The sequence below is a fragment of the Micromys minutus genome (genome assembly GCF_963924665.1).
Source record: "Micromys minutus genome assembly, chromosome: 27".
Taxonomy (NCBI): Eukaryota; Metazoa; Chordata; class Mammalia; order Rodentia; family Muridae; genus Micromys; species Micromys minutus.
Genome location: NC_137962.1, coordinates 20,981,414 through 21,008,291, shown reverse-complemented (window position 1 = coordinate 21,008,291; position 26,878 = coordinate 20,981,414). Strand labels below are relative to the sequence as shown.

Below are 26,878 nucleotides of genomic sequence, written 5' to 3'. Positions count from 1 at the left end.
TACTTCTTCTGCCTGGCTATCAGAGATGGCCTCAGGGGACAGTTCACCTGGTTTAAGACAGAGTTTCTTTTGTTCACTATTGTATAAGCTAGACGGCCTACCAGCTTCCTGTGATTCTCTGGTCTCCACCCACATCTCCTCTACCAAGTGACAACACACTGGGTCCGGCTTTTATTTAGATTTTGAGGATCTGAACTCAGGTTCTTAGGTTGTGCAGCAAGAACTTTACCTGCTGCGCTCTCCTTAGACTGAAAAGTACTTGGGGGTAGGGAGGCTGGTGAGGTAGTTGAGTCAGGATCTTGTTGTGTAGTTCTTGCTGGCATAGAATTCACAGCAATCCTCTTGTTGGTCTCTTGAGTATGAGGATTATAACTGTGAGCCACTGTGGGACAGTAATGGCCCAGGGTCATGGAAGAACTGTGGGGGAAGCTTCAACCCGGGATACCTTAAACCTGAGGACAGCAGGAATTGGCTACCTCCCCACTCACAATCTGGCATGGTAAAACCGGCTCTCCCACCATCAACACTAGGTAAGAATTTACTACCCTGCCGGGTATCAATCAGGCTTTGCTCCTTGTCTGATCGTATAAGGTTGTCCAGCATTGCTACCCCACCCTCCACTCTAAGTAGATGGATGAAACATCTTCCAACCCTGCCCTGGCCAATGGTACACAGCCACACGAACCTTGCCCCAGAGACCCTGGCCACTTCTCCAGGGGCATAAATACCCTTTTCCTCCCACCCCAATAAACAAGCCAGTTCTCCAAAGCTATTCTGGGTGTGTTTACTCAGAGCAGACTGAGCGCCTGTACTACACCCATCTAAGACCAGCTTTTAGCTTTCCTCCCTCAGTCCAGCTTGGTGTGCCATGGGCCTGGCTACCACAAGGGAGAAGTGGACATGGGACAGCAAGCCACCAAGCCTGGCCTGAAAGCTATTTTTTCTCACTGACTACTTCAAGATGGAAGTCTAGTGGACCAGCCTGAAGGTAATGTGTACCTGCACTGTGGGGGTGACTGCATTCTATCTTTCCTCTGTTAACACCTGAGCAGGTTAGTCAGTATAACCACCTACGACTTTGCTTCTCAACACTAACACTTCTATTGCATTTGTGTTTGGTTCCACCATCAGTGCTGGATGTGAGCTATTTAGGAACATTTAAAGTCCAGACTGTGCTCTTAATTGACGATTTGTTTCAAGCGATACAAATAGACTAGTTTCACTGAGATACCTATCTTGTCTCTCAAGGATGGTCTATGAGGCTGGGAAACTTTGAGATCACTAGGTTAATTATGCTATCTCAACCAAATAGACAATAAGATAAGTATTTGAGAGTGACAGAGCAGCAAATGTGCACTTAATGTCAAATAAATGTGACTGTTCAGAAGGCAGTTACACTTGGGTCTAGGACATGGGGCAGGGAGAAGAAGATGTGTAGGAACAGGAGTGTGAGGTTTAAATCTTCAAGAGTGGATATGGTTATGTAAAGAAAATAACGGGTGTAGTGGCAACATAGCTTTAATCCCAGCACTCAAGAGGCAGGTAGATCTGTGAGTTCAAGGCCACACCGGTCTACAGAGCAAGGCCAGTCAGAACTGCACAATGAAACCCTATCTCAAAACAATAGGGAATGTACACCTAGGAGCCACAGACATTAAGGAGGGAGTGGTTTCTCTAGCAGTGTAGGTAACTACGTGCTCACAAGAGCAGTGCTAATCAAATTCAGTGGGCCACAAGTTAAAGCAATGGTTCAGTAGGATCAGCCCATCAGCTCCCAACCATCCATCCCTACTTAGCTTCTTTCCTTTTTTTTTTTTTTTGGATTTTCAAGACATAGTTCCACCCACCTCTGCTTCCTGAGATTAAAGGCGTGTGCCACCACTGCCTGACCAAAATTAAGAGAAATCTTAAAAAAAAAAAAAAAAAAAAAAAAGTGTGCCTCATGCCCAGCCAGGTGCTGCGATGTAAACCGTCCTTCGGAGGAGCGCTGGTGCTTACTGCTGAGTCATCCCTGCAGCCCTACTAACCTTTCATGATTATGCATCTCAGCATGTGCTTCAAGGTGAAGCTGACTGTGGAAATGGACAACAAAAAGTTCTTTCTCAAAAAAAGTCTTATTCTTCACATTCTAGAAACAACTTTCAATAGGCTCAGAACTAAATTGTGCTTTTCCGGGTTTAACAGCTACACCACAGGCCTCCAACAGTCTACGCAACAGAAAGCCTTGGTTTTGGATCCTCCTGCCTCCCTAGTGCTGATTATAGGTATGCTAGGCTTACCCATATTGACTACACCTTAACTGTTGGCTTTATGGCTGCCCCACTAAAGAATAAAACCATGATTTTAGTGGTGGTGGTTTTTTGTTTTGTTTTTGATTAAACCTAGGCCTTTTTTGCATGCTAGGCAAATACCCTAAAGCAGTTTATTTACATTTCTGTCCTTGGAATATATATCATAATCTCTTTAATAAATAGTCTCTGAGTAATGAATAAAGTTTGGACAAGGCATGAGATCTTACCCTCTCAGACACTGCCTTGGCTAGGGCAGTAGCATGTACAGAGGATAGACATAATGCTGGAGAAGCTGAGAGTCCCACTTCTGGATCAGAAGGCAGCAGGAAGGAAGACTGAGCCATTAGGCCTGGCTTGAGCTTCTGAGACCTTAAGGCCCATCCCCCTAATAGTGCCACTCCCTACAGGTCTATGGGGAGGGGGACATTTTTATTCAAACCACCACAGAGAGTGGCGGGATGGTCACAAGTTCAAGACCCACCTGAACTACAGAATGAGACCAAAGCCAACCTGGGCAATTTAATAAGACCTGTCTCAAAATACAAGGTTAAAAAAGATGGGGTGGGGGTTGGGGAGGGGTGGGGAGCATAACTCAGTGGTAGAAAGTATGTCTAGAATATATGAGGCCCTAGGTGCAACACCTGGCACTGAATAATGGCACGCTCCTCTAATCCATGAAGTGGAGTGGAAGTCAGCATGGACTACGGCAAGTTCTGGGCCAGCTCAGTGCCATGAGACCCTGTCTCAGGTGAATGGATGAATAAATGAATAAAGTCCTTGATAAAAAACCCTGTTAGACAGTGAGGTTCCACCTTTAAAGACACAGCACTTCCTGGGTCACCTTTGTGCATTACCAAGTGCAGGAATCAGAAATGAAGGTAATCAAAATTATTCTATGTGTACGTGTGCTTTGCCTGCACGTGTATGCCTAGTGCTTGAGGAAGTGACAAGTGTGTCAGGTCCCTGGAAATGCCCGGACTGCTCTGAGTCACCATGTGAATGCTGGGAACTGAACCTCCCCAAGAACAACGAGTGCTCTTAACTGATGAGCAGCTCTCCAGCCCCAAGGTAACCAATTTTAATCTATGATCAGAGATTTCCCTAAAAAGAATTAAACAACTACAATCGTCTGATTTAATGGAGACATTCCGTGCCTGTGATGGAGACTTCTAAGACAGATGCCACCCACAAGCTAAAATCTACAAGAGATATCCTTTTTAATTCTCTGGTGTTTGTTTATTTTAGACACAGACTCTTTCTATAGCCTAGGCTAGCCTCAAATTTGTGTGATCTTGCTTTAGCCTTATGAATGCTGGGACTCCAGGCTTGTGTCACCACATTCAATGTTACACACTGTGTGAAATCCTGGGTTCACACAGAACGTGATTACCCTCTCTGCTCTCTTCTTCAGCTGTGCAGCTTTCTATATGTGTGCGACTGCTTGACAAACTTGATCACTAACTACTGAGCGGATTAGACAGAAAGTAAACAGAGTAATAGTTACCTTTTAGTTACTATCAATCAAACATTACTGAAGATAGAATAGTTGGTTACTTAAATATTCAGAGACTAATCAACAAATTAAAAATCACTCAGCCTGCTCAATGTTAAGATATTGATTTTGCTGCTGGGTGATGTATATCTTTAATCCCAGCACTCAGGAGGCAGATCTCAGAGTTCAGGGCCAGCCAGGGCTACACAGACCTAAACCAAACCAAACAAACAGAGGTTTTGATCTTGTCAGTTTGGTCACAACCTCTTGATCCGTTTGACTACACCGCATTGAATAGTTTCCTTGATACTTTAGCGAGTGAGGTTTGGGGCTTGGGCTCTTCTGTTCCCCCTGCCTCCACCCTTAATGAGGAGATTGCAAGTATATGCCATCATGCCTAGTTTGTATCTGTTTGAAGCTGTCCTAGAACTCACTATGTTATCAGGCAAGCCAAACCTCTGCTTTTCAGTGCTGGTACTCGAGGCGTGTGTCATGGCACCCGGACTGTGAGAATCTGAGCTAGAGAGATGGCTAGGCAGTAAGAAGCACCCGCTGTTCTCAGAGAAGACCTGTTTGAGCCCCTGGACCCAAATAATAGCTCACGCCTTCTGTTAACTTGGGAGGCAGAAGCAGGTGGATCTCTTGAGTTCAAGACCAGACTGAGAAACTCTGTCTCAAAAAAAAAAAAAAAAAAAAAAAAAAAAGAAATAAAAACAAACAAACAAACAAAAAAAACATTGTCCTCTAAGCTGAATGCAGGGGTGCCATTTTAATTCCCCCACTAAGGAAGCAGAGGCAAGGTGGTATCTGTGAGTTCAAGGCCAACCTGGTCTACATAGGAAATTTCAGGATAGCCAGGGCTATGTAGAGAAACTGTTTCAAAATGAAGCTCTACATGTACTTTAGCATGCACACACCTGACAGAAGCATACACCAACACACTCCAAACATAATGGACAAATGTACTGATAATAAATGTACTTATAAACCACTGAAACAAAATTTTAATAGCCAAACTTTATTTATCGATACCTATATTTTTAGTTATGTATATATACACCTGAAGGCATTAGGTCCTCTGGTGCTGGAGTTACAAGTGATTGTTAGCCACCTAGTATGGGTGCTAGGAGCCCAACTTGGGTCTACTGAGCCATTTCTTCAGCCCCTTCTAGCCACTTTTTAAAAGAGATCAAAAATAGAGCTCTGTGTAGTATATATAGAAATTCAAGACTGCACTTCCAGCATTCAGGAGACAGAGGCAGTAAAATTATGAATTTGAGGCCGAGAAAGACCTTGTCTTAAATGACCTACAACTACAACTACCATCACCATCAAAACCGATTGTTTTTTACATTATTCTTTTTTTTTTTTTTTTTGCTGTGTAACCCTGGCTGTCCTAGAACTCAATCTACAGACCAGGCTGGCCTTGAACCCACAATGATCTGCTTCCTCTGCCTCAGGCTGGCTTTCACTTTATTGATTTTATTTGACAAATCTAAAATGCTAAGCTTGATTCAGCAGCACACACCTGTAATCCTAGCACTAGGGAGTGGAAGCAGGAGGAGGAGGAGTCTGAGGCTTGGCCTAGGCTCAGGCCTCAACCAAACAAGAAACCTTGTATAAGGTACTGGCTTGTCACTATGTAACTGACGCAGGAAGTGTACATTAGGAATGTAGCTTAGCTGTTCAAGTGCTCACCAAGGGAGTTCTAGACTTTGTAAACCAGACAGGCTAGTCATCTGAGGCCAGCCTGTGATATGAGAGACCCTACTTCAATAAAGTAAGAGCTGGGATGTTTTTAAAAGCCAGGGTATACTGTATTTGATTTTACATCTCAACCCTGCGTCTTCACATTTGAAATCCTATGAGACGTGTAGTATGTAGTGATTGCTATGCTAGACAATATAATTCTGATTATTCTGCTTAGGAAACTGGCTTCATCATTTGATTTTGGAAATAGTTGTATTAACTCATTTCGAAGTATCATCCCAGTTAATGTCCCTAAAAATAAAGTTGGAATAGATTCAAGTACAAAACTGTGTATACTCTTTAGAAGTAAGATTTTATTTGCCTGAATATATCTCTGGAGAGGAATTCAAGATAAGCAGATCCCCCCTCCCACTCTACAAGGAAGGCACAACTGTTCTTTGTGCTCCCTCGTTAACCTCTTCTTTACCCACTTACAAGACTACAATTATTTTAAATCAGGAGACAGTGCCAGCAAAAAATAAGTAACAAGTTTCTCTTCAGTGACAGCTACACACACAGTCTCTAGGAAAACATCAGGAACCTGATCCCAGTCCTGAAAATTGTGGTGGATTGAATATGCTTGGCCCAGAGAGTGGGCACTATTAGGAGGAAGGCCTTGTTAGAGGAAGCGTACCACTGCAGGGATGGGCTTTGAGACCTTCCTCCTAGCTGCTAGAAGACAGTCTGCTTCTGGCTTCCTCTGGATGAGGATGTAGAACTCTTACTTCCTCCAGTGCCATGCCTCCTACATTGATGAAAGTGGACTGAACCTCTGAACCTGTAAGCCAGGCCTAATTAAACGTCCTTATGGGTTGCTTTGGTCATGGCTTCTCTTCACAGCAATGGAAACCTTAACTAAGACAGAAATTGGTACCAAGGACTGGGGTAGTGCTGTAACAGACCTGACAATGCTTTTGTTTGAAAGAATGTGAATTTGGGGATTTTGGAAAGCAGTGGAATGCTTTAAGTGACACTTAATGGGCTGTCCTAGTTTCAAAGGAGAATTTTAAGATGTGGCTGAGACACTGATCTTGTGATATTTTGGTGAAGAATGTGGCTGCTTTTTGCCATTGTTGAAAGAGCCTGCCTGAGGCTAAGGGGAAGAGATTTAGAGTTATTGCTTTGACAAAGGCAGTCTTAAAACAGCCTAGTATAAATTCTGTTGTGTACTAAAGTTCACTCTTTTTTAAATTTATTTATTACATATAAGTACACTGTAGCTGTCTTCAGACACACCAGAAGAGGCATCAGATCCCATTACAGATGGTTGTGAGTCACCATGTGGTTGCTGGGAATTGAACTCAGGACCTCTGGGAGAGCAAACAGTGCTCTTAACCACTGAGCCATCTCTCTAGCACTAAAGTTCACTCTTATGAAGAGCATTTTAATGAAAAGTAGCAAGCTGAGAACGGAAAAATACAAAATGTGTGGTTTAGAGTAAAGGGGCACCAGGAAGTGGAGTGAAACTAAATTCTGTGTTTAAGGATATTAAATGAAATTAAGGGAGTGGTGAACATGGGACAAGAGTTTGCAGTTGAAGAAGGGATAGTTATATGTAAGCATTATTATGACTTGGTTGTTTTTATTTGGATTTTTAATCTGGAATGAAGTACAATCAAGAAATGGGGCAGGGGGGAGCGTGTACCTGTGATCTTGAGGAATCATGGCCACGAAGAGCTGAGATTAAAGCATTTAGCAGAGCCCTGCAGATTGCTGAGTTCAAGGTCAATCTACAGAGCAAGTTCCACAACAGCCAAGCTTAGGCAGTAAAGGAATTGGAAAATAGAAAGCTAGTGATAATATAATAGGACAAGGAGGCATATTCCAGCTGCTGCAAGCAGCAAGAAGAGAGAGACCAGCATCACTGAGGTGAACTCTAGGAAGTGTGTTCTGAGAGCACAGAGAGACTTCCAGAGATAACCGAGGTTGTACCTCATGCTAGTAGATGGATTTGGTGTCACCCAGCATTGTCTGAAGGCATGAAGAGGTTATGGTGAGCAGTGATGGTCAAAGACTGAAGGGGTCATGCAAAGAAACTGAGGCTTGGCACCACGGAGGGAACCTATGAGAGGCTACTGGTGAAGACCCCAGTGCATTAGAGGTAACAGTACTGTGGGATGATCTCTAGGAACAGCAGCAGCAGTGGAGTGGAGTCCATCAGAACCTAGAGAGCTACAGAGGGCAGAGTTGGAGAAGTGACCCAAGCTCTTTGGAGAAGCTCAGGAGAGTATATGTGGATCACAGACAGTGGAACAAAAAGCTGTAAGGTTGATGCTGCCTTGGAGGCCCCAAGATGTTAGAGATGTCAGAGCTATGTCACAGCTGTGGAAGACCTGCTGAGGAAAGCTGCTAACAAGGAGTGGAACCAGCCCAAGAGAAAGTTTGCTGCAGTCAATAAAGATGAAGGACTTGGAGATCGGAAGACTGCTTTGATATCAGACATGGAGATGCTAAGTTTGGAGTTTGCTCAGCTGGTTTTTGGCCTTGCTTTGGTTCAGTATTTCCTCACCATAACAATTAGGAATGGTAATTTATATGCTATGATGTCAGAGGTATGTGATCTGCTCTTTGATTTTGATTTCTTAGGGATTACAGTTCAGAGATTGCATGAATCTCAGAAGAGACTTCTAACGTTGTTGAGACTGTTATAGACTATGGGACTTTTGAAGTTTTGCATTAGGCTATGCATAGATATGGCATAGATTCACACATTGCATTTGAACAAGGTTATTGGGACCAGGGTAGAATGTGGTAGCTTGAATATGCTTGGCCCAGGGAGTGACACTATTAGGAAGTGAGCTTTTGAGACCCTGTTCTTAGTGCCTGACAGAATGCTCTCCTGGCTTCCTCTGGACGACTTGTAGAACTCTCTCCTTCGGCACCATGCCTGCCTGGATGCTGAGATGCATTAATGACAATGGACTGAACCTGTGACCCTGTGAGCCAGCCCCAATTAAAAGTTGTCCTTCTAAGAGTTGCCTGGGTCATGGCTTCTCTTCATAGCAATGAAAAACCTAACTAAGACAACAATATCGAGTTGTCTGCAGAATACCAACATCTACTGTGCAGAAAAGAGCTGTGGAGAAAAGTTTTACAGAGTAAGCAGGGACTTAGAGAGCTTCTGACTCTCTGGAACTGACTGAGAAGTCAACTTTCTATAAGATGGGGCCATGTGACCATTTTTTCCCAACCTCGCTCTGCTGGTGTGCAAAGGTCACTTAATTCTGTGACTTGCAATTCCATAATACCCGACAGAACAAACACAGGGAGGCTGTGGGACGGGCGTGCGCCGTATAACCTAGTCAGCATCTATGGCTACTCTTCTCAGAGGCTCTGTCCTCGAGATTTGTTAATTCTGGGCTAACGTGAAGTGATAAGGAGAAGAGCAGACAGTCTACGTACTTAAACAAAACAAAATCAAAGCTTCACTTAGAGCTGGCATGGTGATCCTAGCACCCAGGAGGCAGATCTCTTAGGCCGGCCTGGTCTACAAAGCAAGTTCCAGGAAAGCCAGGGCTAAGAGTTGGGGGTTGAGGGAGCAAGTTGCACTTAGTAGACATGGGGAAAACTGAGTGGGTGAGTGGAGGTGCTATGTAGAAGAGATACCGAGATTTCATAAGAGGGAGAAAGACAGGAAAAAGCTGAGTATAGTGGTGCCCATCATTAATTCCAGCACCGGGGATGTAGAAACAGGGTGAGTTCAAGGCCAGCCTGGTCTACAGAGTGAGTTCTAGAATAGCCAGGCCACAGAGAAATTCTGTGGTGGGACAGAGAGAAAGACTGGCTAAAAAATATGCCAACAAGTTGTGGTGGTACACCTTTAACCCTAGCACCATGACAGCAGAGGAGATCTGAGTTTGCGGCCAGCATGCTCATTCCACAGATTAAGTTCTAAGCAAGAGGAGGCTACACAGAAAGACCCCCACCTCAGAGAATAAGTAACACATAACAGGCCAACTGAGCCTTCTCAGTTCCCAGTGTCAGGACGCTATCTGGAAGGGGGCATTGGACACCCAGGTGAAGCTGCTTGAAGTGACGAGACATGACTGAAATGACAAGAAAAGTGAAAGTGCTCACCTGTGTCCTGCATGATTCACAAAGTAACTGTCTCCTGGCAACCGGAGCCTCTATTGCAATGACATACCCCAAGTAAATTAGCTGACAAAGATTTGGTGTATCGGTAAACAAGTACTCAAGGGGATGGATATCAAATTTCAGTTTTATATTAAAATTGAGCTTAAAAACCCAGAGTAGTTCCTCATGCCTGTCATCTCAGCAGTGAAGAAGCGGGAAGGCAGCTTGAGTATCTGTCTCAGAAACAAAGCAAACAAAATAAGATGCAACTGATCTAGCTTAGAGCCGTTGTCCAGTTTCAATTAGCAATGTAATACTGAAGAAAAGCAAACCTGGAGGAGTCACCTCCTTTGTGACAGTTATCCTAAGTGTGCACACGAAGGAAGAAACAGAGGTTGTAGAAAAGGACTAGATCTTCTCCATTGACCACAGGCTCACTGTGCACTACAGACCCCTCCCCCACCGTTGAGATGGTAGGACCTGCTTCTGGAACTTGGGTCTTGCCTATGCTGGAGAGTAAGCCCAGGGCAAGCACTCGATCTTCAACCTATATCCTCAGGCCCACACTGCAGTTCTGGAGCAAAACAGATAGTAGTGCTAGGTGTGGTGGCTCATGCTTGTAACCCTAGCACTCGGGCAGCGGGGGCACAAAACCCCTCAGGAATTAGAGGCCAGGCTGAGTGGCCTGTTGAGTTGAAGCCAGTCGGTTTGTGGAGCTATATTTTATTTATGATCAGATAGTTTTTCAAGTAATCTCTATTAGAAGAGGCTGCAATTCTTTAGGGAATATGGAAAGAAAAAAAGCAGCGAGGTTCATGAGAAGGAAAAGGAAGTAAAACTCTATTTTGAAGGAGACTCTGAAACAACACAACCAGGCTGGGCCAACCTGGTTAGGCCCTACCTTAGCTATGGTCCTAGCTAAGGCAGGAGAATTTTGAGTTGTGAGCTAACTCTGACTGTAACACAATAAAACCTTGTTTGGAGGAAAAAGCTTTTTATCAAGTTGGATATGTTTAAGACTCCTTAATAAAAACTCTTAACCCAGGACTCAGAGGCAGAGGCAGATGGATCTCTGTGAGCTGGTGGCTAACTTGGTCTACATGGCAAGTTCCAGAGCAGCCAGAGAGACCCTGTCTTAAATTTTATTGTATTGTTATTATATATCTTAAGACATTTGGAATTATTGCTATGTGTATGTGTGTGTGTGTATGTGTGAAACAAACAAAAAAAAGTCTATCCAAAATAACTGAGAAATTTTTTCTGCATTTTCTCATTTCCCAAATCCTATTTAGTAAAAATATATATTTATTTTTATATATTTACATATCTCAAGTATACATACCTTAAATATATATGTACATATATATTTGTCTTGATATATTATATAGATATCAAGACATACAGTTATAATTCAGTCTTCCTCCCATATAAACACATTAAATCAAATACAGGAGTAACATGAATTCCTCCCCTTGCAAAAGGTTAGTCTTAGTACATAGCCCTGGCTGGCTTGGCACTCACTATATAGTCCAAGTTTATGATCCTCCTGCTTCAGCTTCTTGAGTACTGGGGTAGAAGTTAAATATTATAGCTGGGTGTAGGAGTGAACATTAAATTCTGATCCCAGGGCCTGCAGGATCCCAGGGCCTACAACTGTACATGCCTTTAATCCCAGTACTTGGGAGGCAGAGGCAGAGGATCTCTGAGTTCAAGGCTAGCCTGGTATACAGGACATCTAGGGCTACATAGAGAAAGCCTGTCTCAAAAACCAAAATAAAATAAAATAAATGTTAGTCCAGAACTTGGGAAGCTAAGGAAAGAGGATTCCTGTGTGTTTGGGACCAGCTGAGCTATAAAGTATCAGGCCAGCCAGTTTCCTAAGTAAGCTCCTGCTTGAGGTAAGCTCAAGCAGACAAACAAAAACACCTGGAAGGTGGCTTAAAGAAAACAGTCGTGGGCTAGAGAGAAGTCTCAGTGGTTAAGAGCACTGGCTGCTCTTCCAGAGATACTGAGTTCGATTCCCAGCAACCACATGGTGGCTCACAACCATCTGTAATGGGATCCGATGACCTATTCTGTGTACTCACCTACATAAAATAAGTAATTCTTTAAAAAAAAAAAAGGGGAAAGGGAAAACCTATCATAGACTATGAAAGAATGCTACTGTGAGGAGACGAGCTTAATGCTAGGTCTGGGTGAAACTCGGTTGCACCACAGAGCAAAACCCCCAGCTCTTGTTAAACTCAGTTTATTGTCTGCAAAAGGGGACTGGCATCTACCACTTACCAGTCTACGATTGCCATATCATTCTAGAAATTAAGTAGGCAGGATTTGGGAAATAAGAACATGCAGGAAAAACCAATTTCCCAGTTATTTTAGATAGACTTTTTTGGGGGGAGGGAGGTGGGTTGTCTCTCATTATGGTTGTCCTATAACTAATTATAATTCAAAGTTGGCCTTCAACTCAGAGATCTGCCTAAGTGTGTGCCACTGTGCCAACTTCCTGGAGCTGGAGTTGCAGATGGTCGTGAGCCACCATGTGAGTGTTTGGAATCAAACTTGGGATGCTCTGGAAGGCACTGGATTTTCTGACACAGTTTGTTTTTTTAAAGATTTATTTTATTTATATATATGAGCACCCTGTAGCTATCTTCAGACACACCTGAAGAGGGCATCAGATTCCATTACAGATGGTTGTGAGCCACCATGTGTTGCTGGGAATTGAACTCAGGACCTCTGAAAGAGCAGTCAGTGCTCTTAACCACTGAGACTTCTCTCTAACCCCTTAGATAGGCTTTTACTGTACTTTAAGTATAGCTTCTGCTTCCTTTATGGAAGACCAGCACACAAAAGAACAGCAGTCAATTCCAAGCACTTTTCTGAGATAGCTGGTCTTACAGGGAAATAAAATAGCAAGACTGTTTCTAGAGTCAACTTTTCCTAAAATCACACACTAAACAAACAAGTTGTTTGTCCTTACTAGACAAGAAACACCACATGAGAAAGACTGCCTGCTCATCCCCTGACACTGGAGCACTATAGAAACACTGCAGATAGAATTCCCACAGGGAAATGATCCTTTCCAGTGGCTCCTCCAGAGAACAGTCTCCAGCCATCTGGGGGAACCCTTTGGAATAGGAATACATCCACACACACACACACACACACAACACACACAGAGTGTGTGTGTATATGTTTCCCATATCTGTTTGAGGAACAAAGACTATTCTTATGACAATGAAAAATGTATTAGATCGTCTGTTTTCTTGATAGTCCTTACATTTCATTTTCAGCCCTCACTATGGAAGAGAATACCAGGATCCAGTTTTCTCCTAAGCCTGCACCACCACCTCCGGGATACTTAAGATGATGATGATAATCTTGAAAAACTAAGTCCTTGGGGGCCCAGAAAAGACTTTGAGTTTCACTTACTACATTTTATTATATATATTTACTTTTGCATCTGAGTATCTGGCATAGCACTTTTACAAGAGACGAAAAGTATTAACACAGATTAGTGACTAGCTAAATATAAGAAGAAAAAAAAAAAAACCCCTCATAGACAAATCAAAGAAGTAATCCAAAACAGATACTTCTGAGTAATGGATTATTTTGTCTAACCACATCTCCACACTAGAAAGGGTATTTCTGCATCACAGTCGTTTGTTCTAGATAAGGTTTTTACAGAAGGCGCCTCTGCCTACGCGGCAAGTACTTCCTTGGAGTTTGAGTAAGCTTTACCAAAACACTGCTGTGATCGATCCACATTATATATCGCATCAGACCCCTGTTGAATAGTATCTTTTTGGCAGCAGAGAAGACTAACCATTCGAAGAAAAATGGGGGAACTTTAGCCCAGAGACATAGTTGGGCAAAGTATGTTGTGAATACTACAACCTTAGAAGCTGGTTCACAAAGCTGTTTCCAATAACAGGCTCCATCGCCTTCAAAATGACCACTCCTCCCATCTCAGGCTTCCAAGGCCCGCTCTGCAGTTCCTCTTGACACCTTCCCCAAACGCTGGGAGCCTCAGGCTTCACCACACCCTATCCTAGCAAGAGACGTTGGCTGTCTTACTAACAGACGTCCAAGCGCTAACAAATCAGGGTTTGGGGCCTAACTGATCCGGTTGCTTCAAACCTCAGAAGTAAAGTAACTTTAGCAAACATTTCATCTCACGCATCCACCTATGTCGCTCGGAAGGTCTGGTGCCTGCCCTGAGCCTACAAGCTTCCAAGACCCCAACTAATTCTGGTTCTCCCAGGCCCTTCCCGTTTCTCGCGCGGGGCTCTGCGGGAGCACGACTCACTCCTGGGTTCCTGGAGACTGGGGGAGATTCGAGAGCTCCACGCGACTCTGGGGTCTGCACTTCTAGGTCTCACCCGCGCTCCCGACTCCCACTCGCCCACACCCCAGACTCGCGCAGTCTGCACGCACGCAGGGGGCGCGCCGCGGGGCTCCGAGCATCCTCGCCGCGGCCCCTGCTCCCCCGCCCCGCCGCCCGGGCTTCCGGGCCTCGGCCTCCGCCGCCCCTCGCCACCCCCGTCCCTGCGCGGCAGCGCTCACCGCTCGAACAGCATCCTCACGGAGAAGATACCCGCTGCCAGCGGGAACGCCGACAGCACGTGCTGGGCACGCGGGTAGCCGTAGCCATCGCCCGGGCCCTCCAGGTCCGCCCAGCTCACGTTCTGAGGCAGCCAGAAGCGCTCGCTCCACAGCCAGCCCCACAGGAGGCCCAGGGCTTCCGCCGCCGCAGTCGCCATCTTACAAGCGCCCGGCGGCCACTGCCGCCACAGCCTCCGAGGCAGCCAAAGCAAAAGGAACCCGCTGGGAGGCGGCCCCGGGGCGGGGCCCGGCCTACGGCCACCCTCTTCCGTCCCCGGGTCCTCCCAGCCGCCCAGCCCGCCTCTCCCGCAGGCCTGGCCTCCTCCCCGCCCATGCCGCCTTCCCGCCCACTTCCCCCGCCGCAGCAGCCCAGGCCCCTCAGGTAGCGCCCAGCCTCGCCCCGCTTGCCCGGTCGTCTTGGCCACGCCCACCTGTCCTGGTTACGCCCCTCACCTGCGGCCCGAGCCCCGCCCAGTTTCTTGCAGCAGGTTCGTTATATCAGCGTGGTCACGCCCCTACTTCAGGCTAGTTTCTCTCTGTTGGAAACATTCCTCCTAGTCCCCAGATTCTAGTCTATTCTGGCTCCGGGCCGAGCTATACGGTTCTGAGCGTCTCTTACAGTCTCCGCGTCCCAGCCAGTCATCCTAGTTGATTCTGTCTTTTGAGCACCTCCTTGATCTCCATCCCTCCCCTCTTGGCTTTAGGCCTTAAAAGTTCCCTTTACTTTTTCTCAGAGAAAACACAGGGCTTTGAAATATCTTTAAATTAAAAACCTGTAATTCCAGCCTCCACTGTAATTCCGTTTGGGGCTGGAGGATCATGCACTTTCTGCAAGTTCAAGGCCAATACGAACTGCCGGAGACCACCCCATCCCACCCCGTTCCCTGAGTGTGTGTGTGTGGGGGGGTGGTCTTTCACAGCTGTAATCTCAGCACCTGGGTGGCTGAAGCAAGAGAATTGTCATACAATTCTCTTTAAGATCAGTGTGCTTCCCCTCTAGGGCAGAAGGGAATGGGGGAAAAATGCTGCTGGTTTTTAATGACATCTGCCATGTAGCAGTTTATGGAGGAATAAACTGAAGTCCTAAGAGGCGGAATAGTTTGCCCAAAGTCATATAGATAAACAGGTGTAATTAGAAACTCTCTTAGAGACTCCAGAACCCTGATTTCCTTATCCTACAAACATCAACTTTAAATGCTCAAAGTGAACATTGAACTCTTGTAAGTCTATATAAACAAGGAAATGACAGGGACCAGGCAGTTCTCAGAGTTCTAAACTGTCCTTCAATTGCCAGAGAGCCCTGAACACTGGTTAAAACCTTGCTACAAGGTTAACAGCTAGAATTGAGGTAGGGACCAGTCATGAAAGCTCGGTACTTCTCAGACATCGCTTTACCCTGTGGCCCCATATAGAGTGGTCTAAGCTTTCCGGGCCCAACCAGAGACGCTCTGAACAGAACCCATGGAGTGGATTTAGTTTTCTTTTTTTGGCGTTGCTGATTGAACCCTTACACGTGGGAATCGTACTCACTGCAGCTGAGCCATATCCTCAGCACCTCTTATTTCTAACAAATTCACAAGTGACGTTGAAGCCTCCTGAACCACTGTCATGTCCACTTAACTCAGCCTCGTTCACGGGAACTACTCCATGTGTGGGGTGTTGTGTGTGCGTGCATACACTTATTATATGAATGTTGTACTTGTCGGTACATGTTTCACAGACATGCCTGGTGCCTGCAGAGACCAGAAGAGAGCATCGGATCCCCTGGAACTGGAGCTACAGATGGTTATGAGCTACCATGTGATTGCTGGGATTTGAACTCAGGACCTCTGGAAGAGCAACAAGTGCTCTTAACCACTGAGCCATCTCTCCAGCCCAGGGTACATTGTAATTTTTTAATAGACTTTGTGTAAACAGCATTAATTATTGGTCTTCTTGTTCCAATGCCAATGAAGCTTGTTTCTAGCAAGGATTTCAGGGCCTGGTCTACAGAACAAGTTTCAGGACAGCCAGGGCTACACAGAGACCCCATATCTGGAAACATACATACAGAGAGAGGGGAGGAAGGAGGGGAGGTGGAGGGGGGAGGGGGAGAAGTAAACAGCCATTCTGGGTCCATAGGGCTTTAAATCTGAGCACCAAGAACATGGCAGCTGAGCACACAGGAACAGGCACAATGATTTTGGTCTAAGATGCCATTCAAAATGTCCCCAAATGTACATGTAAATGCACTAAGTGTGTTTGGTTAGAAATTAAACATAGCTAAGGAGCTGGAGAGATGGCTCAGTGGTTAAGAGCACCGACTGCTCTTCTAGAGGTCCTGAGTTCAATTCCCAGCAACCACAACCATCTATAATGAGATCTGGTATGTCTGAGGGCAGCTACAGTGTGCTTATATGTAATAAATAATTAAATCTTTTTTTTAAAGATTGCCAAATAGCCTTAATAACAGGCCTTTTTGTAAGCACTCTTTACTATTTACTTCAGATAAGCTGAAGTTCTGAGGATCAGCCAGTGGTTACCCTTCAACTGACAGCTGTCAGACCCTCTGCTTGTGCCTAGCTGCCTTGACTTAGTCAAGAGCCAATGAGCAAATCACTCTTTCTTTTGCTGATCATCTGAACAAGTCATCACACCGTCCCAGCTACTGTGCTCCATGGACACTTGAGGGAAGTCCAGCCCAGCTTCCAGGACCACTACACTGCTCTGTGACGGGCAGAACACCTGCTCCAAGGGTCCTCACTCCAGTCGCTACTGTATCAAGGAGCTTGTATTGGCTTTGGAGAGCTCCCTTCTAGGCAAGATAACCCCGTAAATTCCAAGCGACTCCTACTTACATTGTATCAGATCTCTCTCAGCACAAGGTGAGGGAGGAAAACCATCTTTGCAGTGATCCAGCGAAAAGCCCTAAGCTGGTGGAAGTTAAGGCTTGGTATCAGAAGCATATATAAGACCGTCATTGAGAATTCTAATCTGACCAAAGTGTGCCACGTTCTTCAAGCTAGAAAGCGGGCTGCCTGACATTCTTCTGTCATAGTGTGGGAGGCGGCTCTCTTGTTTACTCAACCTCTCGTTTGCAACATTAAGCTCAAAGACTTCTGATGAATGGCCTTTATCCTGGAGAGTAGACTGCTCTGAGGGCACAAACGGAAAACCACAGCACACAGGCACACAGCACACCACAAGCACATACCACACAGGCTCACACCACACAGGCACACGGCCTTCATTCGAAGGCGTGGAGACTGCCAGGTGTGGTGGTACACTCTTTAACCCCAACACTCAGGTGGACATCGGTTGGAGGCCAGCCTGGTCTTCATCATGAGCTCCAGGCCAGCCACGGCTTACACTGTGAGACCCCACCCCCAATCTCAAATAAGTAAGTAAATAAGTACTTTTCTGAGATGCCCTACATTCTAGAGTACCAAAGATTAAGATTTAATATGCAGGGACTTGGGGGGAGATGGCTTAGCAGATAAGAATACTTGTTGCTGAGGACCCAGGTTTGGTTCCTGGAACCTACATGGTGCCACACAAACACTCATTACTCCAGTTCCAGAGAATCAGATGCTCTCTTCTGTCCTCTGGGACCTGAGGTGGTGCACACATATGAATGTAGTTAAAAACATTTATACACATAAATAAATTAAAAGATCTAATGTGCAAATTTTAAAGATTTTATTCTTTATATAAAAATAAAACCCATCTGATCAGTATGGGAATTTACTTTCTTTAATAAATAGCAAGATTATTTGTATACTGAAGAACTGTTTTAAAATAAATATTTTGGGCTAGAGAAATGGTTCAGTGGAGCACTTGGTGCTCTTCCAGAGGACCCAAGTTCAATACCCGGCACCTACATAGCAGATCAGCACCGTCTGCAGTTCTAGGTGCAGGGGATCAACGCTGCTTGTTACCTCCATGGTCACCAGGCCACATGTGGCGAACAGATACACACACAGGCAAAATAATCCTTCACATAAAAACAAACACACGTACAGAAACAAACTACCTCATAATTTATTATCAGCCAATGTTTCTGTGTACCTACGCCATAAACCAATATGCCTGAAGTCACATAACAACTCACTGGGAGAAAAGAGCTCTTGAGCGGAATGTAAAAAGCCCTGGTCTACAGCAGACGGCAGGAAATGAAGAACAGAGGCAGAAGAATCTAGAAGATGAGAGTTGAGAAGCTGTGAAGAACACAGGTGAAGTTTCATAGTTAAAACCATCGGCTGAGGAAGAGCTCTGTGAGTTTGAGACCAGCCCGGTCTACAGAACGAGTCCTAGGACACCGAGGTCGACCCAGGGAGACCTGTTTCAGGGTGGGCTGAGGGGGAAGACTAGAGAAGATGCTGGGTGGTAGAATGAATTGGTTGTCCCCAAAGCACACGTCTCTCCAAAGAAATCCAATCATTCAGAAACTAAATAAATGGGGCTGGAGACATGGCTCAGCGGCTGAGAGCACTGACTGCTCTTCCAGAGGTCCTGAGTTCAAATCCCAACAACCACATGGTGGCTCACAACCATCTGTAATGGGATCTGATGCCCTCTTCTGGTGTGTCTGAAGACAGCTACAGTGTACTCATACATAAAATAAATACATATTAAGAAAAAATAAACTAAATAAACTTTCTAAGATGGCTTTTTAGACAGATCTCTCTTGTGGTCCAAGCTGGCCCTGCAGTTCAAGCCGTGCACTGGCCTCAGCCTCCCCCCTGCTGGGTTTACAGGCGAGTCACCATTCCAATTTGTTTTTTATTCCCCAGTGAAGTGTGCATCTGTGGGTATCAGTAGAGGGCATCGAACTCTCTAGAGCTGGAATTCAGATGATTGTGAGCCACCATGAGGGCACTACGAAGTACAGTACTCACTCTAAAATCCAGAGCCAATTATCCAGCCTCTTGAGTCTGTTTGAGATCAGGTCTTACTTTGTGGCTTAGGCTAGCTTCCAAATCAGTAATCCCCCTGCCTCAGCCTCCGGAGTCCTGGGATTACAGGTATGGACCACCACCACCACATTTGGTTTCCAGGCTATTATTAAAACCACAAATCAACAGCAGCAGGAAACACTTGGAGAAGCTGATTCTACAGAAGAAATCAACCGAACATGCTCACACTCAGAGCGAATAGCAGAGTAGTCTTTAGCAGAGATGGCTGGAAATCCTATTTTGTGTGTTAGGCACAATCATAAGGTGAATTACATACTGAGCATGGTAAACAGTAAAAACTGCCACTGGAATCTGAATTGGTAAGACAAACAGTTCATTTTGATCTCACACAGTCAATCTCTTACCAAATTACTTGCAATTGGGGGGGGGGGGGAAGGTGTTCTTCAGGATAGATGAAAAGTGTAAAATTCGGTTCAACATCCCCCTCTAGTGGTGAAACGAACTCACAACACTTACCCCCTCAAACAGAAGCAGATGCTGAGACACCAGAGCAATACTTGAACACCCCAGAAACAAGTCAGAGACTGTGTGAAGTTCAAGAAAAACAAAACAAAAAAAAGTCAGCTTTTCAGCCTGCGTACGCATTAGCTCAGCTACACTGCTTTGTGGGATTGTGTTGCTTTGGCTGTGATCTGAGAATGGTACCTTCATTTCATGTTTGTGGACCAGGATCTTACTTTCAAGACAACAACTATGCTTTTCATATTGTTCCAGCTTTTAACAGTGTTTTTATATTAAAAAAAATATTTTGGAGTGTAACCATGAGAAATGATAATATGTTGGGCTACATGAGACTTCAGTATTTAACAACTGCAACAGAAGTAAATAATTCCTAATACTGGTTATTTAAAAAAAAAGAAAAACATTAATCCAAAATTAATGTACATTAATATAAATTCTTACATTAAATTGGTCCAGTCAAAAGAAAGAAAGAAAGAAAGAAAGAAAGAAAGAAACGGTGGACAAAAGAGCAGTAGACACTTAGAATGTAAATTAAAAGCTTTATTGAATAAAAATGTTTTAGGCTAAACAAGACCATAAGGAAACAGATTATTTTACACCTCTAAAATGGAGCTGAATCTCTACAAATGCAAAAAGGCCTCTACCTTAAAACACCCCGCCCCCACATACACATAATTTTGGGATATCAGTTGCATACAAGAAACGCACTCTTTTATAATGTCCTACAGCCTGAGTCCCAGAGAAAACCACCTGCGCCCAGTGTTTGTCAGCCTCACAGAGATCCACCTGGACGTGGGACTGAGGTGAGGAACTGCCTCTAACAAACGAACCCGTGGGCCTTGTCTGATTTTGCTACGGCCAGGGCCGCCCCTAGCCAGGTGGCCCTGGGTGGCGTAAGAAATTCAGCTGAGTAAGCCACAGAGATGAAGCCAGCGAGCCGTGTTCCTACACGGTCTGCATCCACTCCTGTCCCCAGGTTCTGGCCTTGCTCCCCTTGACGGTGGCCAGGTGACCTGGGGCCTGTGAGTGGAAACAAACCCTCCTCCTCCGAGTCGCTTCTGCCCAGTGTTTTATCACAACAATGAATCAAAGTAGGGTACCGCCTAAGAGGAAAGATCTAAAATCGATTTGACGCAACCCTGGAAATATCTGCCAGAAAAAAAAAAAAAAAATCAATACATTCAGAGCCAATAAGTACTAATAAGATCTGTCTCGACCCCGAGGCTTCGGAGATCTGACTTCTGGTTCTCTTTTTACTTGGAGTATGGTGAGCAGTGATCCAAAAGGTCTTATAAAAACACTGCAGCTTTCAGTGTGAGAAACCAGCAGAATAGACAACACACACCCAGAGTGTAGGCAGTCACACCGGCGTACGCTACTGATTACCTGTCTCTCTGAACACTGAAGTACATAGGCTGGCTCTGTCTCAACGGTGTTTGTAAGGTTGCCTGTATTTTTCTAAACTTGTTATCGATGATGGGCATGTGTGCCACAGGGGACACTTGTCATCGGGTAACCGTACGCAGGCTGCTCGATCACCTGTTCGTAGGCGCTGGGAATTGAACTCAGGCTTTTGAAACAAAGCACCTTTACCCATCGAGCCTTCTCACTTGGCCAAAGGTGATTAAAAATGCAGGGAGTAGGACGAAAGGCAGTATGCTTCCCATATCTACCAGAGGAAGACGATGCATTTAAAAAGCTCGAAAGACTAAATATTTGATTTCAGCAGTTGAGTACTTAAAAAAGAAAAAGAAAAAAGAAATTGGTAAAATAGCTACACTGTGCCCTTTATACTAAAGTGCTTCTGGTCAAGAGGTGGGCTCCTGAATGTGTTCTGTAAGTCTGTCTCTAATTCCACAGTGGTCTTTGTAGTGTGAAAATGGGCCTCTAAATATCCAGCCGCTTTAATATTGCTTTTGGGGATGACAGGCTGCATCAGTGAAAGAAATCCCTGCTTAGTCCTTCTCTGCTAAAGTGGAGGGGTTTCTGTTTTTGCTTTTTGTTTTTGTGCTTTTTGAGGCAAGGTTTCTCTGTGTAGCCCTGGCTGTCCTGGAACTCAATCTGTAGACCAGGCTGGCCTCGAACTCACAGGAGTGACCCGCCTATCTGTGCCTTCTGTGCTCGCTGGGGTTAAAGGTGTGCGCCACCATGCCAGGCTTTAAGATGGTGTTGTGGCAATGACTTAGAATTAGGTTTGGGGGCTTGTCTTTTGTTTTCTTGCTTCTTTTTGTTGTTTTGCTAGCAGGAATCCATTTCCAAAGTTGCTCCCACAGAAATGACCCCTGGCGCCAAGCTGCTTAGTTCATCGCACCGCTTGATAAAGGGCAGGGAGTTGCTAAGGGGAAGGCTCATTCCTCATCCTCGTCCTCGTCGTCCTCGTCGTAGTACCGGTTCCTCTTTATCTGCTCCTCCACGGACAGCTCTCGGACCACTTCCCCCTCCCAGAACCCGACATCTTGGGATTTTTGATTCTGCGTGGTGAATTCCTTAGGAGTCGTGGTGTCTACAGAGCCAGACCAGCCGGGAGACTCGGGTTCCAGAGGAGACTGCGGCGCGAGGACGCTGTCATCTTCTCCAGCTGCGTCTGCGCCGTTCCCTAGAAAACTCTGGCTCCCCGGCTCAAGCGAACGGCTGTCCTTGCTCCTGGGCGCTCGCCCCGCGGCGTCCTCGCTCGGCCTGCGTGGCTTTCCCACGTCCTCCTCCTCCCCGGAGGGTCTGGCATTCTCCGTTTGTTTCCTTTCCGTCACCATCCCGCCTCCGAACTCCTCACTCTGCTGCGACTCGCTCCAGCCTTTCCTGGGAGACGGCGACAGGGTCTTGGGGCTCTTGACAGACGAGGTTCGAAAGGAGGCGGCCACGGTGAACGGGCGGCTCCTCTCCTTCAGCGACGAAGACCTCCTCAGCTTCTTCAGGTCCAGATCTACATCCTCGGGAGCCTCGGTCTTGCAGACTTCATCCTCGGGAGGCCATTTGGGCTTCGATACTTTGAACCCTTCCTCCAGGGCACTTCCTGAACTGCCCATCTCAGCTGGCGGAGGCCAGGCGATCCTCAGCTTCTTGGTCTCGGCTGGCTTATCCTCCCTCTCCCTCTGAGAGGAGGCCTTGGCTTCCATACTGGCGGCCAGCACACCGACCTTAGCGATGGGAGCATCTTCCACACCCGGGCTATGGGGGGTCTCCCCTGCATTTGGAGGCTGAGCTGGTCTCCCCAAAGTCTCTTCGTTTTCGCTTTTGCTTGCCCACAGATCCTTATGCGGCTTGTGCCCAAAGCCTTCGTCATAGTTGCCTTTGGACTTGAAGAGTTGATTGAAGTGAGGCTTACAATAGATTCTTCCATGTAGGGACGCGTATGTTCCTAGACTATCACCAAAAGAGAAAACACCAAGTCAGTGAATCTTCCTTTACCTTCCCAGTTACATTGGCAGGCTTTTCAATCTGGTAGTGCCTGTGTTTTCTGAAGATGTGAAGATGTCTAACCTCCTCCCCTTTGGAGGGTAGACCCTGTGAACGTGTAGGGTCTTATACACGCCACACAAACACTGTTACCTGAGCTATATCCCCAGTCCGTGAAAACACATCTTTAAAAGCACATAAATGGCCTATCATAATGCCTGACCCTCTTTTAAGGATATATATATATATATATGTAGCTGCCATCAGACACACCAGAAGAGGGCATCAGATTTCATTACAGATGGCTGTGAGCCACCATGTGGTTGCTGGGAATTGAACTCAGGACCTCTTGAAGAGCAGTCAGTGCTCTAACCACTGAGCCATCTCTCCAGCCCCAAGTTTTATTTATTTTTTTCCGAGGAGGGAGACTAAACTCACTATGTAACCCAGGCTGGCCTCGAACTTGAAATCCCCCTGCCTCAGTCTCCTGGGTGCTGGTCACCAGACCTAGAATGCCTTGGGATTTAATGGGTTATGGTTCTATGAGGCCACAGTCAGAGGTTCTGCTAAATCTGATCATGAATGAGGGGCTTCACTAGCAGTTCTTGGTACTTTAGCTTCAGTCCTAACAGGCCAATGCATCAAGAAGTTCCCAGGGCCACTGTCATTCGTATGAAGGGCTCACCACCGGTCTTTTCTGCTTTACTGGGGACCCCAATAGTGTCCGTCCAGTAGCGTGTGGTGCCCGTGTTCTGAAGGCCTGAGCCCCTCTGCACTCCCACCCTGCACACGGAGGCCAGCTCGGGTCTGGCTCACCTAAGTTTGTTGTTGCAGTAGGAGCACCGGAAACAGCTGATGTGGAACACCTGCTGGTTGGCCAGGAGCCGTTCCATGGGGTACACGGTCTTCTGACACTCCACGCAGATCTCTTTTGCAGGTGCCTGAAACTTCTAGAGAAGAAAGCAGACAGTTTCAGCCTCGGCAGGGACAACTTGGTACCCTGCTGAGGTGGGCCTAGGATTTAATTTACCTAAGGACTATTCTCAAAGGAACTACACCTCAGATTCTACCCGCTGGCTTGTTAGGGCTGGGAGGCTCTCCTGGATTTCTGTACCAAACTGTGTGGCCAGGTGGGTTTGGGCTGCCCTGCAGAGCGAAGTGTAGACAGGCTGAGACACAGACACAGACAGGCACACGCCACAGAAAACACTGCGGACGGAGAGCTGTCGTTAGAAGGTCAGGGAGTAAGAGAAAATGAAATCACAACACAGGAGGAAGTCTGAGTGAAGTGCAGAAAGGAGGTGATTTTAACAGCCTGGGGGGGATGAAGCTCAAGCTGAGTGGTGTGTGTGCTGAGGGTGGTGTGTGTGCTGAGGGTGGTGTGTGTGCTGAGGGGCTGGGTCTGACACCCAAGGGAAGGCCTTACACTTTGGGAATTAGGAAAAGATATTTTACTTCCAGAAGAGTATCTTTTGTTACTCTCTGAACGGGTTTTATTCTAGTTTTTATTTTTATTTTTAAATATTTATTTATTATATATAATAATTGTATATTATATATATAAATGTATATTATACACTGTGGCTGTCTTCAACACACCAGAAGAGGGCATCAGATACCATTACAGATGGTTGTGAGCCACCATGTGGTTGCTGGGATTTGAACTCAGGACCTCTGGAAGAGCAGTCAGTGCTCTAACCACTGAGCCATCTCTCCAGCCCTTATTCTAGTTTTTAAAGACAGGTTTGCATCTGCCCAAGCTACCCTCAGACTCACTGTATTCCCCTGGGTGACCTCTCCTCTCTGCTTCCCAAGTGCCAAGACTGTATGCATAAGCCATTACATCTAAATGTGTGTGGCAGATTCATAAAAAATGTTTTAAATGTTTACTATTACTTTATTTTATTAGTGGATCTATGCACACATCACTGTGCACGTGTGGAGGTCACAGAACAACTCTGGGGAGTTTGGTCTCCCCTTCTGCCATATGGATTCTGGGGATACAACTTAGATCCTGAGGCTTGGCAGAAAGTTCCTTTACCTGCCGAGCCTTCTTGCCAGCCTCAAGCTAGGCATATTTCTAAGTAAACCTTAGCGACACACAGATGGAATAATTTGTAACAGAAACAAACTACCTTATCCGGCTCCCAGAAGAAGCCGGCTTACTAAAGCTACATTGTTTGCAGTGTCTGAGAACTAACAAAGAATAAAAAGCAATGCCTCTCCCCCCCAAAAGCAATGCCCTGGGCAATGTATCCGTTAATGACTATGAATTTGTGAACTAGCAAAACTGTGCAGTAAGAGTTTTCACATTGTTGGACACAATAATTCAACTTCTAAAACCATGAGAGTGGGGACTGGGAATACTGCTCAGTGGGCAGAGAGCGTGCCCAGCTTGTACAAAGCCCTGGGTTCCCTGTTCTACAATGGATAAAACTGGACGTGGTGGTACAGCACTTGAGTGGTGGACACAGGAGGGTCATAAGTTCAAGGTCACCCTTAGCTATACAGCAAGTTTGGGGCAAGCCTATGATTCATGAAACCCTAAAGTCCTCACTTCAATAATACAGACTTGCTATCATAGCTCTGATAAAAGCCAGAATTCAAAAAAAAAAATTGTGTTTACATGATACAAAGCTTATGTTACTGGGGGGGGGGGCAGAAGTCTCTACTCCTGAGTGTGAATATCCCTGGCTGGCTTGTGAATAGCCCCTAGGTGGGGCCTAGATGGGCTTGAATCTAGGATCGATTCTTAAAGTAAATAATGCAAATTAATCCCTGGGCCCAGAACCTGAATTTAGCTAAGCCTAAATGGACCAGGTTGTGGGCAAAGACTCTAGTTTCCAAAGAAACAAACAAACCGAAAACCTAATTGGGTGTGGAAGCTTATGTCTACCATCCCGGCACTTGGGAGGCACCTGCAAGAGGAAGGCTGCAAGTTCAAAGCTATTCTGGTCTATACAGCAAGTGCCCACCAAGCCAGCTAGGCTAGCGTGAGACCCAGTTGCAAATAAACCACACCCCACAACCAACTGGCCCTGAAGAGAGACCCATGAAAAAAGTCACACTGACTGTTTATTCATGACAGGAACAAAATCAGTGGGGACCATTTTCCAAAACTATTTGTTTGGAAAGGGAAGGAGAAAACAGACATGAAATGCAAATGAAGACCTATAAAGCAAAGCTTTGCTAAGACAATGGCAAATGTTCACAGAGTCTCAGGGGCTCAGGAATAGGATCAGGGCAGAGGGGAGGGGCAACCCGCTCCATTAGGGCGGAGTCCTAAGAGGAAACGACCCTAATTAAACAACCAAAGACCAGAGGCTAGCCCAGTTTACCAGTCACGAGGGAAGTACCTAAGGGTGGCCCACATTACAGCAGAGAACTGTGGGCGGTCACTAGGGCATTATTTAAATGACAGTTTTCTTTTACAGAAACAATTGGATTTAAAGGGAGATATTGTCCTATTTTAATGTTTTCTCTAAAAGGACTAGGTTTGTTTGTTTTCCTGGAAAGCAGGACCTCCATTAAAATGCAGAATAAAATCAGAGAATGGTATTTGAGGGAATCTGTCCAAATCATAATTCAAACTGTGTAAGTAATGGGATAAATGTGCTTATCAGATTGAGAATCTCTTTCAGTTGCAAAGAGGGTATCCTGTATTGTTTCCAGTTGAAATAGATTTGGGAGAACAAAGGGAAGAGACACTGAGAACATACATGTCCACAGGCATGCACACACACACACCTTTACACACATACATGTGCACACACATGCATGCACACACACCTTTACACACACATGTGCACACACATACATGCACACACACCTTTACACACACATATATACACAGGCAT

At 45.6% G+C, this 26,878-nt stretch overlaps 2 protein-coding genes across 3 annotated transcripts in view; both read right to left on the bottom strand.

The window, feature by feature from the left end:
- Positions 1–14,369, bottom strand: part of CERS5 (ceramide synthase 5) — a gene marked incomplete at its 5' end in the record, with an annotated part of 31,280 nt that extends 16,911 nt beyond the window's left edge. For both annotated transcript variants that reach the window (XM_080938975.1, XM_080938976.1), the window contains one exon: positions 14,173–14,369. In XM_080938975.1, coding sequence (XP_080795101.1) covers positions 14,173–14,369 — 197 coding nt within the window. The remainder of the gene's footprint in view (positions 1–14,172) is intronic.
- Positions 14,370–20,153: 5,784 nt separating this feature from the next.
- The window catches only part of LIMA1 (LIM domain and actin binding 1), a 91,433-nt gene continuing 84,708 nt past the window's right edge, over positions 20,154–26,878 (bottom strand). The window contains exons 10-11 of the mRNA XM_080938950.1: positions 23,838–23,971; positions 20,154–22,988 (exon numbers count right to left, since the gene is read on the bottom strand). Of these exons, the coding sequence (XP_080795076.1) occupies positions 21,977–22,988; positions 23,838–23,971 (1,146 nt within the window). The 3' untranslated portion in view covers positions 20,154–21,976. The remainder of the gene's footprint in view (positions 22,989–23,837; positions 23,972–26,878) is intronic.